Genomic DNA, 20,965 nt, shown 5'->3' with positions numbered 1-20,965 from the left:
CATTTATAGCTAAACAGTACACTGAAATATGTTTCTGAAAACATCTGAGGTGAGAAATGGGCAATGCAGTTACAGGATCTTGATTAATATTTGATCAGCGCTGCCTAGTTTGACAGTTTGACCGCAGTTCAGGAACGATTGACTTGACTGATAGCTGTGTTACAGACTGTGCAGCTCTGATAGGTTGTTTTCTGTGAGCCGCGGCATATTCAAGTATGTACCATTAGAGGCAGTAGGAGGAGGAGGAGGGACATGATATTTTTCAGACTATATGTCTCACATAAGACTTCGTGGGTATAGCGACAGATTCAGCAAATACAACAAAAAGTTATTTTCATAAAAGTTACCAGATGTCGCTTTGCAACATGACTCACTTCTTTATGAAAAAATACACATTGGCCAACTTTTGTGAGCAAATAGAAATGCAGCCTCTGCCGTTCCATGGTTGAGACAGTTCAGGTTTGCTGCATTCTCCACCACTGACACTTTCCTCTCATTTGGTATTCCACTTGAGTATGTAGCAACCGTGCCCTCCATCATCCCTCCTGCAAGTTATCAAAACTGAAATCCCACGCTTCCACTCACACTTTTTTTTCCTTATCAACTCATATTCCCTCCTTCTCTCCCTGTCTCTCTCTCCCCTCACCACAAAATGCTCAAAGCTGGTCAATAGAACCTGAATTTTTAGGTGGGAATACCAATGGAGACAGCAGTACTCACTTGATCCATAATAAATGTGTATCTGCTGCCGCATGTGGTGGAATAAATGTGCATTGCTTGCTAGAGAGAAGAGGCACGGTGAATGTGCTGCCCAAAGCTTTTCAAAAGTTTTCTCTTTTTTTCTAATAGTGTGTGTGTGTTTGTGTGTGTGTTCAGGGAATGAAAATAAACGGCAAAATAAGTGGAGAAATTCTTGCAGGAGTTGGTGTTTAACTATGAATGAAAGTAAGTTCAGATTTGAAACGTATGCACTGCTCGTAAAGCCCTGAGACACACTTGTGCATATGCTGTCACATTCTGACGTTCGTTGTGGTTTTGCATGTCAGAGTTCTCCTACAAAAAAGCATTTTAATAGCAACCATAAGAGACATTTTGATACTGAGATCAGTCACCTTTCACCAATGCAGCTGAGTCACAAATCTCATATCAGTTGCTTTTCTTGACTTCCCCTATTGCCTCGGGCTGCTTGGACTCACTGTGTAAATAATCCAACATGTCAGCTTTCTGTGTGCTGTGCCCCCGCCAGGGATGACAATGGCAACTCATGCAATACTCTCAACTGGTTTTCCTGTCACATTCTGAGCTCTCTTCACCATGTATCAACAATATGATAGAAATTCACGAGCCCACTCAAATAGAGAAACAGCAGTTCCCAGGGTGGGTAAATATTTATATTCAATATGTAACACTACACGTACCGCAGCCCATGAAAAAACATCTCAGCCTACACACACATTTACGTGAGCAGAATTCACGTGGTGTGGTTGGACAGCTTCACACTTCCACTGTACAGGACACCAAAGTGTAACGCTGCAGTAAATCTTACCGTTGTCAGTTTGTCCTTCTGCAGTGCTTCAGACTTGTCCATAATTTGAGCTTCAGATGGTTCCTCTGCAAACACAAAAGGAAACAATCAGATTATGGAATCACAAAAGAGTGGCTTGTGGTGAATTTGCATAGAGGTGTTAAATTACCGATCCTTTCTTCATACTGTCAATAATTTCTCAGTATCTACAGACCTGATAGGCACAGTGAGTGCATACACAAATATTTCACCGACAATATTCAGCAGCTAAAAAGTAGACAGCCGCTTCATCTAAATGCTTAGCTACAAACTTATTGCCTTGTTAATATTCAAGCTGCAGGACATAATTTAATCTTGTCCTCTGTTAACTATAACCTAATACGCTAAGGCCTATTGAGCTAGACTCTTCATGTCCTATTTCACGCTTGGTTTGCAAAGTCCATTAGCAGGTGATACATGGGCAGTCTTAGGTAGTGAAATTAAAAAACTGTATTTCCTAAAGCACAGAAGGAAACAAAAGTGACAGATTCACAGTGGATAACACTGAGCTTTAATGTTATTTAAACCAATCTGTTTGTGAGGAAAACTGCCTCCAAATGTCACAAACATATCTCTGAATAAGCTTAACAAATGTAATTGTTTTTGTTTCAGTGCTAATGATTTTCTGTTTATACCAGAGACTTCCTGGAAATATCACCAAAGTAGCTTGTAATGTGACAATATTCACAGAATTTAAAAACAGATCAGTCTGCATTAATTTATTTTTTTCTAAAAGGACTAAATATGTGCACAAGTTAATTTTGCAGAGTGCACTGAATAAATATCAGAGTATTTCTGGGCCAGTATTTGCGTTCCAGCAGACAGAGGAGCACTGCAAATGTATTTCTACACTACAATGTTTCACATCAATCAATATATTCAGGAACAGTTGTGAAAGATAGCCACAGTAGAATATTATAACTGTATCTTCAAGCTTGTTAACATGTACTGTAATATAACCATCATGATTTAAATAAAATCTGAAACAAGAACAAATCACTGCAGAACAACAGGCCAGGTGTGAACACTATGAACATGAAATATGAACTTTACTGATCCCAAGTCAGTTACAGTGACAAATCACACTAACTTAAGTGTGGAAATATCAAATCTCAACACCTTATTACTATTTCTCCTCTGTTCCAATCGATCATACTTGTCTGCTCTCAGCGCAGCCAGCGTCACTCTCTGTCTCGCTCAACAACACACTATGTACTGAAACATTCCCCAAAGGGGAACACACTGCTCTTATAATAATGTCGTACATGAACAGTAATTAAAGAAAAAAAATTTTTTTTAATCTACTCTTGTTCAAACATGTCACATGGAATGTTGGGCAACGTGTGTGGAGCCAACAGGATGTGGTGTTTCCAAACCTCTGGCTAGTTACACTACGTCACATTAAAAACTTTTTTAAATCACAGCTTTCGCAATTTGAAAATCATGTTCCATTACATTGTGATGTCGGTTTAAAGTGAATAAATCACTGAGCTCTCTACATAAAAATATATATCAATATGATATAGCTCTTCTGATTTTAAAACATATTTTGCAGTTGAAAGCCTAAAAATAAATGACCATTGTGAGGGTGAGGAACGGCCACACCCTGTTTCTCACATTGAAACTTCTAACATATTTTTTCATTAATTTTATCATTGATAAAGAATTCTACTGCTTGTTTCATAATACTGGACACATAATATGACAAGTCATTAAGCTGGACTCTTATTCCATTCCCTTAAGAGTTTTTGAGGGATTTCATCTCTGCAGTGGGCAAGAGTGAAAGTAAAAAAAGAGAGCTGTGCTGCTGCGATTATTATTGTGACTGTTCAAATGTTTGTTTTTTGTTTTACCTTTTTTGATATATTTATGTAAAAGGGAAAAAATCTCCTCAACAATGCAAATTGCCTCATTTGCAGTTTTTCACTTTACTAAACTGATTTATTTCCTTTAAGCATAGACACTGATAAATAATACTGTTGCAGTCTTTACATGAATCTGTCAGCATTCACTTCAGACGCATGCAGTGTTGAAGTGAAACAGAAATGTCACAATTTTGACCTCATCAGACTGCCATTGTGACTTTTATGCAAAAGGTCAATAATTGCACTGAACTTAAAAGTCAAAGAGATGAAACCAACAGAGGGAGAAGAAAAAAACACGAGGTCACAATAAGAATAAGAATTACAGTATACAAATGCAGATGTTACCCCGTTGCTAAGTGGAGTGATTATATACCGATGTTGAGACACAGGTGCTTAAAATGAAAGCTTATTTAAGATGATCTAAACAGTGTAGTTGTGAGGATAAAAAATGGTTAGTGTTTTGTGTCAATATTCAGCTTACTGTGAATGGTGACAGTGACAGGGTACTCCATGAGGTTGGAGCCTGACACCACCATGCAGGTGAAGGTCTTTTGGTCTCTGAGTGAGGCCTGACTGATGAGCAGGCTTAACTTGTCATCGATGCTGACTCGCTGGGCATAATCGTCTGTAGCCTGAACTGTGGCCTGGTCGCTGCGGGCCTGCTTGATCAACAGATCGCCAGGAGTGCCATCATCTTTTTCCTGAAGAGACAGAGGACAGAAAGGTTTGGTGGTTTTGTAGAGTAGTAGAATTAGAACAATAGATCGCAATTTATCTCACTGTTACTGTTTATTTACCCTACAGATTATGATGATCCTTATTTACCCATAATTTTAGACAATGATGATATGATATAGATAACTAAATCCATTTTTCTAGATGTTTTATTAGGGACCAAAGCTTTTAAACTGTTGTCCAAGTCATCTCTTGAAGTTCCTCCCTCAAATTGCACATGCATCTCTAGCACTTTTCCAGCACCTGCACTCATAAGAAGGATGGGAACTAAACAGGGAATCACTCTCATACTTTCATATAACTCACTCTCTCATAGACACACCTGGTGTCTAGTCATAGTCAGGAGGTGTAGTGTGGGCAGAGTTGGCGAGGGGGAAAACAGTCCCCAAGCCTGTAAATCCTGGGAAAGCGCATTTTTCAACTCACATAAGAGACACTTTTACCACAGATATGACAGATACCATCAAATCAGTACCCTTCAGCCACGTATGCTATGATGTAATAGACAAACATATTATTTTAGTGAGTTCGATACACGTTTCGAGACAGTATAGCAGCACTAGCATTACACAACACCATTAGCCTATGCTTCGACATGTGCTATGTGCTATGACCTTACCACACAAGGATTTGTGACCTTAAGAACTACAGGTCCTCGGAGGCTCACAGCTTCTTACCAGTGGCTAAACAATCTAACAATGTCTGGATAAAGCACAAGATCCAGATCCAGATAAACCAGAAATAGCCCCGAAATCCCCATCGCCAAGCCCATCAGACTCTTTTTAAAGAAACAGTAATTTTAGCGTGTATAGAGCCAGCATATTTTCACACCTAACCGAGTGAGTTATGGGTTTATTTTGACCAAACCTGTATTTAAATGGAATCTGTTGGTTTCGATAATGGCAATTTCAGGCTGTTTCTGGTTAAACAAAAATGATTTTACTCTTTAACACAAAGGTCTGTCTCTGTAGGGATTCTTCCAATAATCTCATCAGACACTTAGAATAATCTGAGCCTGTCAATGGTAAAAACAAGCACTTTTAGTGGACATAAATTGATGGTAAAAACATGCCCTGAGTGTTTGTATTGCAACCAATTTCAAAAATTGTTGTTCCCATTAGTCACCTAGACACACAAACATTGGAAAAAAGGGCTCCAGGTTGAAAAATACCCTTTAACTCTGGATTTTTAAGTTTATTTGACATGTAGAAAGGCACACCGCAACTCTTCAGCAAGAAGACGAATGTTTTGTTTTTCCTCCTCGGCGTAAAAGGATGTGACCTTTTGTGGGTCTTACCATAAATACCAATTGTATCTATACTGTAAGGTTATGTTTACACAGTCAGCGTAGTTAGTGTAGCATAACTGTAGGTGTATTGGCACAGTGATACACAGTTTGCTAGGACAACAGAACTCCTGCATACAGCAAGCAGCCTTGAGGAGATGTTTCGGGCACATAAAACATTTAAGACATACCTCTGCACTTTCACTCCACCACAGATTCTGCATTTAATTTCCACATTTTTGATCAAAAACAGACACTACTTGAATGTCCCCTGAGTTCAAAAGAACTGATTATAGGCTGGATTTACTAGGAGAATACATTCAGGGCTGCAACTGATGAGTCTTTTCATTATCTTTAATATTGTAGATTATCTTTTTGATTAAACAATTACTCATTTGCACTATGAAATGTCAAATATGTCAGTCACAACTGCCCAGAGTCCAATCTGATATCTTCATATGTCTTGTTTTGTCTCAAAAGGCAACTGAGTACAGCACATTTCTTCTGTCTTGCAGTGTTCACACCAAAGCACTCAAGTACCGACTGGCAGAAGTCCATCTTCTTGTATCAAATAGACCATGTATTGTACATATGTTTCACTCAAAAAAGCTTCTACTCCTGGGCAAACGTTCCACTAAATATGTTATCCCATCCAGTTTATAGAGGATATTGAAAGCTGGATGATGAGGAAAATGTCAGCAATTATCTTGTTTAACTCACTTACTTATCATGGCATACAATACATACAATACATTGTATTTTGTGTAGGCCTATTGCATTGTTGGGTCTCTGTCAATTAAAGAGTATGGTCTAGACCTGCTTTATATGAAACATGTCTGAGGTACCTTTTGTAAAATGAAATTAAATAAACTGAATTAATAACGAAACTCTAGTCATTTGATGTCAGAAAGCTCCCATGGCACAAAAAACATATTTTAAAAAATAACAAGATAAAGATCTGGCTCTGCCAAATCAGAATTTCTGCTTTAATTCATGTCTGTTGGTGTTTAGCTTTTAAAAACATTTTCACTGCTGTCAAAATCTGTATTGACCTGTATTAATGGGGCCTCCAACAGCTCCATAAATTACATTTATGTAACCACAATAACAAAAAATCAATTTCAGCTCCAACATCAACAACATTTCAGCCAATGGATCATTTTATTCAAGTTGAAGATTTTGTACGAGGATTTTTATTTTTATTTTTTTTAGGGTGATGACATAAAATTAATCAACAGACATTTGAAGCTTCATTCAAAAACCTCAGTAGAAGTAGTCTCGCCACCGGACAATCAGAGATCTCCGCCTTCTGATAGTCTGGGGACACTCCTTTCTAAAGTGTGTTTAACACACCGGAGAAAACGGCCGGCAACAAAGCAACGCCGCTTGCATTTTTGAAAAGGACACGCCCTCCCAGAAATGTGCGCTCCCCCTTTTCTCATCCGAGCTTGAGAATGAATGCCAAGAGATTTACCTCCGTTTTATCAAACGTGTGCTCAGTCCACAAGATTGTGGAAATGAAGGACTTACAGCGACTTTGTTTGAAACTTCTAACGCAGTAGGACTATGTTTACAAGTACAAGAGTTCAGCAAGCCACTGAAGGACCGCCCTGTGGATTTACTATTGGTTCTGCAACGTAGGGAGTTTTTTTAAACTCTGAAATTGAATCCGCCCATCTAAACACAAAATCAGGGAGAAAGACATCGGTCTTTAGTTAAGCAAAGCATCTAAAGACTGACTTGCGAGTCTACAGTAGACTCTTCACTGAGGGTCATAAGCTACAACAAATGTTTTGTGATGACCACAATGAATTATTTTAAACACTCAAAAATATGCTTCTACCTACTTACCTGTTTTGTTTTGTTTTGTTTTTAACTTTTTTCACATGTCATATTTCAATGATTCTGACTAAAACTCTAAAAATGACGTAGGTGTATTTAACATACATATTTCTTCCCATTCCATTGTGTGGTGATGTTTTGTGTATTTCAGTATTTCTCATATGAGATAACTGGTAGAAAAGATTTCCACACATTTAGATCTATGCAGCGTTTCACTTAATTCTTGAGCTTTCGGTCTATTAGACCTTCATCGGAGCATGTCTGTCGTCTATTAGACCTTCATGCTCCGATGAAGCAAGGATAAAGTGAAAAACTGCATAGATCCAAGTGTGCGGAAATCTTTTCTACCGGATTGGACTTACTGATGTTTCAAGCACCTTGCCAAAACTAAACTGGGTGGAGCCGTAGTTGTCCTACAGTATTTCTCAGATGACACAATATTTAAAATGCTATATCTGTAAAAAGTAAAAAAAAAGGGCTGTAGTCTTCTTAATTCTTCTCCAAAGATAAAACAAGGTATTACATGCAGTCGTCTTTTTTTTTTTTTTTTTTTTACTTTTTTCTGTCATTGAATATCTTGGCAAAGTCTACGTTCAGTAAATCTCAAATACTTTATCAACATGAGAGTATCTACTTACGTATTTCCACTTGACGAACATCAGATCAGCTGGTGCTGGAGCTCCATCGTTGCATGGTATAACAACGGTGTCTCCATACAAGCCAGTCACACTGTCTGTACCCCACACTGCAACACAAAAGGAAACAGAATGTTACTATTTTAAGAAATACACTGTACTTCCAAAAGATCCACTGAATGGTACTGTAAATGGAATTTCATTTGTATAGCACCTTTCTAGTCTCTACCACTCTTGGCACTTTTACACTACATGCAACACATTTATCCATTCATACACTGGCTGAGGCTACCATACAAGGTGCCACCTGCTCATCAGTTAAACATTCACTGTAATTTGGGGTTTAGCATCTTGCCCAAGGACACTTCTACATGTGGACTGGAGGACTGTGGACTGCTGATTAAACTGCCTATCTTCCCATTAGCGGACAACCTGCTCTAGCTCCTGACACATAGCTGCCCCCCACTGAAAAGAGCAACAACCCTGACTGCTTGACTCAGTCGCAGGTGTGCAACAACAGTAGCTTTTGTCCCGAGTTCTGCCAGTCGGGAGCCTGATGGGCATCAGATCATAGAAAATCCAGCAACAACAAAAAAATATGGAAGTGCTTGCGGGATCCACACTTTTATCTGAAAAGGAGAAACCTGATGTCTTAGATCACTTGATCTGGATGCTTTGATCAGTGTGAGGGCATGAAGAACAGAAGAGTAAAATACGGCACTCATATCACTATGATCCAAGAGTGTCAGACACCCTGGGAGAGACTGTGGTGAGACTGGCCAGCTCCTCCCAAGTATAAATGTCTAGTAATGGATGGGTGTAAGCAAAGTGAATCATGAAGCTACACCACAATATGTTGTCACTCAAAATGTCACAACATCGCATTTTAAGCATGCCTCCCACTAAGGTTGATGAGGTCGGGCTCAGCGGGTCAAGGTCAGTGCTCTGTGTTTAACACAAGGAAGTGGTTTCCTCCGACCACAAAGTGAGGGAGCACTGGAGTGGTTGCTATGGTGGCACAGTCCAATCATGTGCAACGTGGGAGGAGGGAGAAAAGAGGTGGAGAGAAGATGGATGGACGGAGGTCACAGCAGAGTGGAGTGACACTAAGGTCTCCACGCTCCAACTCTTTCTCTTTGAGCTTTTAGCTAAACAGGCAGAACAAGAAGCGGCTTGGATTCTGGTCATTCCAAAGTGGTGAGGCCAGAAAATGCACAAGTGCAGCTGCTGACTGAAGCGGCTGCTTTTGCTCGAGTCGTAGCTCTTGGTCATCTTTTCATAGTTCTTCTGCTCTGAGATGACTTTAACTGATATTAAATCTTTACCTGCAGTTGGAACACATCACCAGTATCACTTTTCTTTTTAGAGTTCATGCAAAATATTAAAAACAACCCACAAATAACAAAACACAATACACAATTGCTTCAACTAAAAAGCACAGTGATTTTCTTCCTATATCAATATAAACTAAGATTTTATAAACAGGGCCAATTTCCCCCACAGTGCCATCTCATTATTGAATTTGCTGCAGCTGTAACACTTCAGATCAAAACATCAGACTCTTTAAACTCCTTCCTTATCCTTGAACATAATCTCTTTATTGTACTGGGTCTGACACCTAAAGTGAAGAAAAGCAATGATAATGTAACACCAACCCAATCGCAAAAAAACAAAACAAAAAAACAAAAACAAAAACAAACTATACGCTTCCACAAACCACGGATATGATATTTTTAGCACATGACTATATAGCAATTATGTTGCAACCTTACATTTCAACAACGTTGTTGTTAACATATTGTTGGGTTTAGGCACAAAAACCACTTGGTTGTGGTAAAGAAAAGGTCAAGTTTTGGTGGCACTATCATGGCAGGAAAAGCAGGAGTCTCAACTGCTTTTTGTGTCACTCTCCCCACTGGAAGAACAACCACAGGACACTAAAAACACCTATATCTGGAGGCTAAAAAGTTGCTGGCAACATAGCAGTAACTCACTAAAAACCAACCAGTTCTGTTGTTGGCTTATCTCTAACAGAGGTTTAGTCTGCAGCTTGGCATGTGTCTCTCCCACAGACTGAAAAATAATGGATGTTTGTGGGCTCCTGTTTCAAAGCCTCGAGTTCAGCATTTTGGCCGTTGTCATCTTGGTTTTTTGGAGTCAAAAGTGGCCATATTTGAATGAGAGGCTGGTGCTGTGGAGGAGCGAGGGGTGGATCTGACTGAGAAACTGAGGACACTGTCAGCAGACAGCCCTCACTCAAAGCCAACTGCTCTTCATTATGCGTAACTTTAAGCCTTAATAAAATGTAAACAGGTAAGTTATATAAAAATTGACTCCCTGTACAGTTGCCATGAAGGGGGAAATTAGCTATGAAGACCAAAACTGTTTTTTGTACCAGGCTGTGAACATGTTTATTTCTGCTGTAAAGTTGGGCATTTAACATGGGGCCTATGGGGGATTGACTTCTGGAGCTAGCCTCAAGTGGCTGTTCCAAGAACTGCAAGTTTTGGCACTTCTGTTTTGGCTTCATTTTTCAGCCCTTGAGGTTGCTGCTTTGTCTTGCCTGGGTGACACGCTGTCATCATCCTCTTTGCCTCCAAAAGACAGTCAGCTCTTACACTACCTCACTTTAACATTGATGGTACTTATGAAATGTGCAAATGTTAGTGGTTTGCAGAATTGTACAATGCCCACATTTTCTTCTGGCAATGGGGCTGTGAGACACAAATATGTGTTGATGCAAAAAATACTTGCATCTATTTTTTTCTCAAAACATAACTTGTAAAGGCTGTGTTGGTCCTTCTCATCTGTGAAGAAGTGTCCATCCAATCACCAACACAGATTACTGCAGTAATCAATGATTATATCAAACATTCACCAGTGATGATATTTGAAATCTGTCAGCCTTTGTCTGAAAGTGAGCATATGGCCTTCCTTATCCTGCAAGATTTTATCAAACAGTACTATGATAGAATCAGTTTTGACCTATGGTTCTGTTTATTCACAAGACGAGAACAGCCAGTGTTGTTTGAACATCTCAAGAAATACATCAGCTGTGAAAACTTCCAATAATACAAAGATTTTTTTTTTTTTTCAAAGATATCACGCACAAAGCTGCTTTCAAATTCAAACAACCACATACACAGTGTGCAACGCTAGTTATGGTTTAATGAATGAGACTGTGGTGAAAAAAACTGCATGTTTTCTCTGGTAATGCAAGACCCAAGTCACATGGGGATTCAGCTCAAAGAGTCAGCTAAATTTATCATCTTTGAACACATAACAACTGCTATGGTGAAGTAAACAAACTGTCTCTGTGAATTTAAGCTGGATGGCCAATTATGAGAATCTGTGTGCCTGAAAATTCCAGAGTGCAAAGAACTATGATGGTACCCAAAAAAGTTCTCTAATTTTAGGAGATCTGAGACGGTTTGTTTCCCTGCCCAGTTTATAATCACTGGATTATGCATGTGTACAAAGGTGACAGCTGCAGGTACTTACAGAAAATAGAAAGAGGTAGCTAAAAAGTGTGCATACAAAGACATTTTTATTTTCTAAAGGTATACCTAATACATTTTGCCGGTGAATGACATTTGCCAAAAAGAGAAAAAATAACCATTTGCAGCGACTCCAAAGCAAGATAAAGACGTGTGTCTAAACCTGCCAGAATTCTGCAGAGAATATACATTTTCAATTGCAAAAGACTTTATGGTGTAATTTAACAAATGACATGAGCAAAGTTGGCCAGAGGAAGCAAATCACAGCTGTAAGACCCCAAAACCCCTGTTTGTTTTTAGATGTTGCTGACTGAATTAAATCATCGGCAATAAAGAACTAATCAAATGTATACGATATACCATGCATACAGCTTAGCCTAGATATCACTTGATCAGAAAATGAACCTTATGACTGAGTGCTTTACAAGTTAATACATAGAATACATTTGTTCCAGTCTACAGTGCCTCATATCATGCATATATAAAGGCAACAGCACTTTCATTAGAGACACCCACATTTAGGTTTTAATGAGCTACAACACTGCAATAACTCTGTCCTAAACCAACTGTAGCTCAGGTTTTGTATTGAATGTATTTATGTTTTTTTAACTACGTGCTTAATATTTTTCAAGGTTATAGGTCACTTTTATTATTCTTATGCTCAGACATCAATAGTTGAATTTTCAACCACATGGAGCACAAACTTTAATAGATATTTTGATAATGTTGGCAAAAGAAAATGCGAATATATGCACGTTTCCATCCACTGCTGTTATGAGAATTACAAGATAACAAGGGATGTACAGAAATAGTGACACTGGATTATGGGAAAAGAGAGTTCTGAACAAATGATATTACAGCTTGGTGCTATTGGAAGAGTTCTGCTAACAGCTCTGTGTACATACACAAGCTGTTAAAGCCTCCAGAGATGACAGAGAGAACTTGTAGCGGCCTATGCAATGATGGTATATAATGACTGTAAGTCATCATTTATTAGCTGAATCTGTTTCCATAGTACTTACTTTTATACATCAACTTTTTCACCTCGTCAGAGCGTAAAAACTTTTTTGCAATATTTTGACGTTTTGTTTTGTTTTTTCTTCAAAACTTTGGTGCTTCCACTCAGGTTGTGTTTTAATGTACAAATTGAAAATGGAAAATGGGGGCTGGAAATGCACCAAATAAATAGGTTTGCCTCTTTGATCTCTCCAGGTTCACCCTATAAGTCATCCTGTATCTGCAGAAAAGACAATCTTTGGGAGCCAGAAGCTGCACTACAGCAGAGTACTGTTCACACAGGCGAGAGGGGAGTAGTAGCAATTGGCCTCCCTGATTAAGAACTGAAAATAGGAGAGAGGGGAGAGCATGGAAGAATTGTGAGGTCTACCTCACTGGGTTTCATATTATGAGTTTTGCCCTCCTGGTATGTGTATTGCAGCCTGAACAAGACAAAAGGTACATAATCATCTTTCCCCAAGTGAAATACATCCTGCAATGCTAACGAACACCTTAAAACTCCATTAAAAAGTTTTGTTGACAACTTACTAACACAATAGTTTAATTAGATTTCAACAACTAATTATGCACAGGTGGTGTTCATAGACTACTACAGCAAATGTACTGTCAATCTCTCTGCCACTGATTAATGACTCTGCAGGAATCATTTTATTAGATCCCCCTGTTGCTGGAGAAAGTAGGAGTGTGGTTATACACAGCAGGTTGTCTTTGGTTTACTGCAAAACACTTAACCCACTTACTTTTCTCAATTTTCACTCTTCTCCTATTCCTAAAATCACAGGGCCATTAGAGCTGATGCACTCTTTTCCACTCTGCAAACTTTCTGATGGGTTCGCTACCACTTGGTCTAATGTGCACTTTGACGAGTTTCCTCTCAGTCTGGCTGCAAAGCTACTTAGGATTTTTAACATTTTTCCGTCTTATTCCCACCATGTTTGGCAACCGCCTTTCACAAACAGAAACCTGCAACTCTCTCTCTGTCCTGAAGGCATGGTTTTGTTTGCTCCGGCAGCTCTAACACAATAGCTCTTATCTCACGATTATCCACCAGCGGAACAATGTGTTCCAGGGGAGACGAATAAAGGCCTTTCTAGGGTCTCCTTATCCAGGCTTCACCAGAGAAGCACCTTAACTGACACTGCAAAGTTAGTACTTTTTATGTTTTTATGAACTTTTTGCACTTTTCAATAATTTAAAATGCATCCAACTGGGTTTTTTCCCTCTTGCATCTCCTCTGAGCGCTCTGTGTAATCAAACTGTAAAGGAGATGTAGACAGGAAAAGCAAAGGGACTGTGGATTTTAAATGACTAAAAAGCAGTCATTCCATAATGAAAAGCAAAGATGTTTTTGCCCTCCAGTATTTTGACTGATTTAATGTTTTTGAGCTAATATGCATGTGTATGCAAGTGTATTCTGTTCATTACAAAATGAAAATACCATGCTTCAATGTGAGCTGTTTTTTTTTTTTTTTTTAATTAAGTTTGTTTTGGCCAACACATGGCAAAACACTAACCACTTACTTGAGCTAGTCTTGACAAAACCTACTCGAAATAATACAGAATTTTCACTTGGTATAAACTAAATCTCCACCACCTTAGCCAGTAGTGAAATAATCTGGTACTAACATTACTGTCACAACACAGCCTTAGTGCTGGTTGGATTTCTCACATCATAATTGTGCTTCTGTCTGCCTATAGGCAGAAAAACAAGCATGACTTACCAGTGTCACAGACCATTCAACACTGGTCTGACCAATCAGACTTGGCTCCATGTCACTGCTTCAGCACAACAGAGGGCTATGTGTTTCAGGACAACAACATGAACACATACAGTGATATAATCATTGGCTACATCGACCAATGCATTGATTATGTCACACCGAGGATTACTGTAGAGATGAGCGCAAGAAATCCAGGTATGCACTCTGGAGAGCAATTAGCAGTGCCAAGAGACAATACAGAGACAAACACCACATGCTCCACACTGACTCTCAACATCGGAGTCCCTCAGGGCTGTGTGCTCAGCCCTCTCCTGTACTCCCTGTTTATGCATGACTGCAAGGCCACCCACAGCTCCAACACCATTATTAAATTTGCTTGAGACACCGCCATCAACAGCCTAATCACCGATGGTGATGAGACAGCCCACAGAGTGGAGAACAGAGCGCTGATATCAACCAGGACAATGACCTCAAAGCAAAACTAAGGAGCTGATTGTGGACTACAGAAAGCAACAGGGAGAAGAACACCATCTCAAACAACAGCAGTATGGTAAAGAGATTCAGCAGCTTCAGGTTCCTCTGGGTTGATATCAGTGAGGATTTGACCTGGTACTGCAGCATCTGGTCCCACACCACCAGAGTCAGGGACAGCTTCGTCCCACAGCTCATAAGACTGTTAAAAGTCTTGAGATCTCAAGCTCACCACTGCGTCACTTTACTTACACCGCACAGTACAGTTTACCTCTTTACTGCTGTACACTACATTCATACTACCTCTACTACCTATTGTGCCTGAGCAAACCACAGTTTACATATACATATACTACATATATTCCATTCCATCCATTATTTTATTTTATTTTACTTACATATGTTGTATTTATTCCAATCTTAAGATCTGCACTATTTTGTGTTTTACAAACTTGTCATGAATTCTTATTTTTACTATACATTTTGTAGTAGCATTGTTGGAGAAAGCCAAGCATAAGGATATCATTGCCAGTGCCTGCTCTTGTAATTGTTGTGCACACGACAAATAAAGACTTGAATTTAACCAGTAATGAACATTTCCCACAATGCCTCCAGTACAATAATAGCACAAGTGATGCCTTTTTATGTTGCTGAGCGTAGACATGAAACATGACATGAAAAGGCATCGACTGAATAAGGCACACAGGGGAAGAAGATACATGGATTCTAACAAGAGCATAAAGACTTCCTCATGCAATAATTCATCCCAGTCAGCCTCGACTGGCAAGTCAAAGTATTATCCAGAGGGTGGGTGTGCGTAAACCGGCATAGAGCCCCAAACCATGCCAGCTTGCAGCTGTCACAGTGAAATGTGATTTCTTGTGTCAAGCAAAGCTTCCAAATCAAACTGGAAAAGTGATTGCACCTCCCTCCCCCCACCACTTCCCTCCTGAAAAAAACAAACAAACAAAAAAAAACAATGAAGCCCAGGGAATATGGTGGATTTAACACTGAGTGAGAATGTGAAGCAACAATAAACTGCCGGATACATCCCTCTTCACCTTCAACGCCGCTAGTAAACACAACAAGACTCAGCTTCCTCCTTTGCAGAGCAGGTATGTATCGTGGCTTTGGGACAAACTCACTCTGTCCTTTGTCAAGTGTGTGTGTGTGTGTGTGTGTGTGTGTGTGTGTGTTTGTGTGCGTGTGCATGTGTGTGTGTGTCATTGTGATGCAGCTCAGTCAACAACAACACCTGCAAACTCTAAAGCAATGGAAAAAGGTACTAAAAAAAATACGAAACTACTACTTCTTTTAATTGCAACATGTAAACAGGCAACATAGGCCACAGGATACGCTGCCACACTGGTGAACACAAACACAAAAACACACACACAATCTGCAACATGACATAGCTGCTGTGGCTACTGTGTCGTTACAGGTGGCATCCCTTTATTTGTTCAGGCTGCAGGTAATCCAACTTGACTCACGGCAAGCTTTTGTGTCATAGACAATCATAGCATAATTCCCTTTAGCCTGAGCTAATAAAGTGCTGCACTGCAGCCTCCAAACATGACAAGAGGGACAAGGCATGTTATTGTTCACTAGGAAAATAAGCTTACCTTAAGTTTGATGGACACTTCATTTTTAAAAACTTGTCTTACCTATTAATCGCTTACTAATATTAAAATTCTCTTTTAGGATACATCATGGCCGAGCAGACAGCAGCACAGCAGGGTGTGGCTTTTTATTTGCATGTATGTGAGTTTAAGCATGTCTTTTTACCCACAGGCCTTCACATGGCCTTTTCTGGTGGAAGAACAAAGATGTCAGCACATTACGTGTACACAGTCAGCCTCATTTATCAAGCTGTCCTAATGCTGTGTCTGAGAATTCAGGTATAAAATGCCACCATTATCATTTTTCTCTGCCTCTATCAAGCCTGCGGACAGCAGAGGAAACATTTGCATGTCTGCTGCTGCGCCGATATGTGAAATGTTAGAGGGTAAGCGCTCGTTCAGGCGAGGAGTTGATAAACATGCATTAGCATAACAGCTTGTCCACTTGTCTGTACTCTGGAGCATAATGTGAAAAGCTTGACATTGCTGTGATGGCTAGGATGAGTGGACAGTTCCCTTCTCAAAGAGAAGTGCAATTTCTATGAATCCAGTATTTGTGCCAGATGGTGTAAATTTACAGTGTACCTATATGCTAAGGGAAGAAGCGTGATAAATATTATATTATTAAATAAGTGCCACAGAGCAAATGTAGTTACATTATCTCTGCAAGAGGAACACATACTAAAGCTAATGAGAGATGATTGAGACCATCATCCTCACACAGACAGACCACATAGTTATAGATTTCAAGATGAGCTAAAAGAAGCTCAGTCTGCTGTAAAGCAGATCTTAGAGAGAATGTGAATGTTTGTGTCTGTATAATATGAAAAAAAGTCAATATCTTCTGGTTTCTTTCATCCTCTATGACAGTAAACTGAATGTTTTGTGTTGTGGACCAAACAAGACATTTGAGGACCTCATTTTGGGCTTTGGGAAACCCTGATCGACAATTTTCACCATTTTCTGACACTTCATAGACCAAACAACTAACATATTATTCAAGAAAATAACTAACAGATCGATCAACTGTAGTATCAAAGGATAATGTCAAAGGTTTTGAATCTGCAGCTCCTCTCGGCTTCACGGAGCTTTGCAGGAAGTTTCAGTTCATTGTTAAGCTGTCTAGCTAGCAACTTTACTATTTTGGTTCACTCTCACCGCTCCCATGTTGTTTTCAGCCACAGCAGCTCTAAAAAGCCACTGATCAGACAGACACAGTAATAGACTAGCTGGTGAACACAGTGGTGAATTTAGCAGCTAAAGAGACAGATATTTCCCTCTGGAGTTAATGGAGAGCAAAAATAGAGCTAAAAGAGAGTGGATATTGGTCTCACATTTATCAGGTGGACACAAACATGACTCCAAATGAATGATTATGTTGCTCCATAATAGCTGGATGTGTAAAAGATAACTGTTTGCTGACAAGTTCTCCATATCAGCTTACAAGGTATATCAATGTTTGTTTACAATTTGTTCCACTTGCCCCCCAGCTGGCCGAAAAATCCATTATTGCAAGATTAAAAGCTGCAGGTACTTTCCTGGGAAATGTCTTTAAACAGCAAGAACATGCTGTGTGATGCAGTGGTTCTCAAACATATTATATATTATATATATATTATATATAATGTACATACTGTGCATTTGTGCAATAACGTACAATAATGTTGCACTATATATTGATATAATTATTTTAGGAATCATGCAAGACTGCTACTTTTTAAATGAACATTTAAAAAAATCTTACTCCCCCCCCCACAGTACTTGGGTACCCCCCTCTGGGAAACACTGGTTTAATGTATGGAATAAATAAAAGTAAGAGTGGTATTAGCGTGTGCAGTAATGCCACCATGGCTGAGCAGACAAAGACCAGTACTTTCACAAGCTCAAACTAAATCAACAGAAAGTCCAAAGAATATACCGAATGTCACAACATGTGGAGGAACACCTTAAATCTGGCCAATTACTGATCACACATCAGGCCATCCCACATGACCCATCAAACAGTATATGTATGAGTGTGTGAGTGAAGCCAGAGAGAGATTGTTTTTGCCTCTGTACGGATGCCTATCTGCATGAGTCATCAAAAGGGTTTCTGCCATGGCGGTGATCAAAGGCAGACAGAAAGTCAGACTGTATGGCTAAAAATGGAAGCTTGGTTGAGGGGAAAGCAGTGATCCTGCTGTCTGTTGACTCTGTGTGTGTCACCGGCGCACGCAAGTAGGAGGAGATGTTTACTTCACCCACACAATATCTGTCGCCAGATATGTACCACAGACGTCCCCTTGACAAGCCTCAGACCTCCTCCTCACCTCATGTTAACATGTGTCCTGAGTAATGGCACTGCTGTTGTATAGAGCAACAACACATTGTATACAATACCTGGCTGCAGAAATATTTTTTAAAATCTTTTTAAAATCTTCCTTTAAAAACTGTACAGCAATGATTGAAATATCCAAACTTTTAGTCCCATGAATGAACCATGTTCCAAAAACACTGGATCCTACACTCCCCATAATGCAACCAAAAGCCTTTTTTTCATTACACCCTCCTGGCTGGAAAATGCCCACATCTGTCGAACCTAGTTCACAACACAGGCTTTCTGTGTACTCCTCATGTTGAGTTAAGTGAACCTGATGTGTGCAATCAGTGGAGCGCACCTTTAAGATTTGTCCAGGAATTTAAAAAAAAAATACTGCTACACAAATTCACCTGAAGAGTCCTGTATGTTCAGTACTTACACTGTCATCTCAAAACCTATTTTGTCAATCAGTTTATCACAATATTGTGTAGATGTGGTCCTCAATGAACTCGCAATTTTCTGTCAAAGTAGAATACTAAGAGTTTTGTTTTGTTTCATGAGAGATTTCTGCATTTATATTTTTGTCCTTCCTGACTTGGAAAAAGTGATGCCTGGTACTTCCCTGCACTAATCTGAGTTCAGCAACATTCAATTTAAAATGTGTTGACAGTTGTGAGGTTTGCCTCTGTTGCCAGCAGTCAAGACTAATCAAACCACCCCCACACAGTCATGACAGAGCAAATTAACTGAGTTTTTGACTCTACATAAATAACATCTAAGGATGTTTTTTGTCAAACTGAAAGTTTGATCGTTGCTTATTCAGTCACAACAATTTAATTTAATAGATAGATGCTTAATATTCGAAACAGTGTTTTCAGGAGCTTTGAAGGAAAGTGAAAATGGTGAAAGTAAAACTGAAAGCCAGCTCATTCTCCTATCCTCCTACTGTATCCAGCTAAATCCATCTGGTCACACTGATATTAATCTGCCACTATCTCAAAAACACTTTAGTATCTTAAAAACTGAATTCTTGCATGTGACCTGGGTCAGCTGTAGAATTACATGACTTTCATGTATGACATTAAAAATCAGTTTTCATGACACGAGAGTGAATCTCACGTGGGCTCCATTACAGGTAAAACAGCTATCCATAATACTGATAAGAACATACTGTACAACCCTGTCTTAGCCACAGGTAGAACCAATCCCCATGGCAACACTAATTATACAATCATACAGTTATTATGTCAAGCTATACATTTCGAACAAGCAAGCTCTCTGTCTTGCTTCTCTTCATTGCTTCTGGAGCTGACAGCATCACTGTGTTTCCAATAGGTGAATGTATCAACAGGAAGACTGATAGCCTTTAATCGCTATCTCAGCCATCCCCAGTATCAGTGTTTTATGCTTTAAATCCATAATGCCCAATTAGACAAAGCCCAAAGAGAGGTTTCTGGACTAATGATATCCTCAGTCAACTAAGACAAAATCTTTAGCACCAGTGAGAAACAGCTTTAAAGCTCAGTGTTAAGAAAGTGTAGTGGCTTGGACTGTATGTCAGGATGTGGATACATGTATGTGATGGCATGAGATTACAGCATCTGCCAGGGAAAGGGTTTTAGTTGCCACTATGTTCCCGCTAAACAAATGCAATGAATGTACGTAGGGCTGCATCCAACAGATTTGGCTATTCAATATGAAAATTTGACAGACATTTTTTGCCAACACTAGATATCAAACAAAAGCCAGAGACTGTGTCGTTGCATTAAGTTATTGTAAGCTGTAAATTTTACGCCGCTAAGTAAAAGGCAGACAGTAACATTATCTTGGAGCCTGACCAGGCAAAGCCTCTCTCTCTCTGGGCAGCTGCCTCCTTCTCACTCAGTCTCACCCTGGGCCTGGGTCTGCAGCTGCCTCTACTTAAGAGCAGCTCTACATGAATGGGGCATTTCGGAAGCATTCACTTAATGAGAACAACTCATTTGCATTTGTGGCCCTGTCTTAAGATGAAAGAATAAAACACTTCCTGAAACATTAGGGGCCTAATAAGAAATATTAAGGATTTCCTTATGAAATAAAGGAGTGCGGGAGAGATGATGACTAGAAGAAACTTTGCAGGATATCCAAACAAGTCGAAAGTGTCGGAGCTTCAAGGAAAAAGGCTTTCAAGGCAAAAGATCCTACTTGAATCTGGAATTTCAGTGTTGTGCACAGCAGAAGAGAAAGCCTAAATAATGACTCTGTAGCTGAACAATCCAGCATCTCTGCTCTGAGCCCTCGACCCCACCATCAACACAGTGGGGAAAATAAGCGGCTGGCACTTCCTGCAGTCACACATAATGGTCCTCACCTGGTGAAGACGAAGCCATGCAACCCTCGTCGCCAAAAATAAAAAAATGAAAGCCGTAATCTTCT

General features: G+C 39.5%; 1 protein-coding gene across 3 annotated transcripts in view; it reads right to left on the bottom strand.

Moving 5' to 3' along the window:
• The window catches only part of alcama (activated leukocyte cell adhesion molecule a), a 103,788-nt gene that overhangs the window by 34,077 nt on the left and 48,746 nt on the right, over positions 1 to 20,965 (bottom strand). For all 3 annotated transcript variants that reach the window (XM_049591226.1, XM_049591227.1, XM_049591225.1), the window contains exons 2-4: positions 7,930 to 8,036; positions 3,911 to 4,130; positions 1,547 to 1,611 (exon numbers count right to left, since the gene is read on the bottom strand). In XM_049591226.1, coding sequence (XP_049447183.1) covers positions 1,547 to 1,611; positions 3,911 to 4,130; positions 7,930 to 8,036 — 392 coding nt within the window. The remainder of the gene's footprint in view (positions 1 to 1,546; positions 1,612 to 3,910; positions 4,131 to 7,929; positions 8,037 to 20,965) is intronic.

The sequence above is a fragment of the Epinephelus fuscoguttatus genome, linkage group LG12 (assembly GCF_011397635.1).
Source record: "Epinephelus fuscoguttatus linkage group LG12, E.fuscoguttatus.final_Chr_v1".
Lineage (NCBI taxonomy): Eukaryota > Metazoa > Chordata > Actinopteri > Perciformes > Serranidae > Epinephelus > Epinephelus fuscoguttatus.
This window is presented reverse-complemented; position numbering and strand designations above follow the sequence as displayed.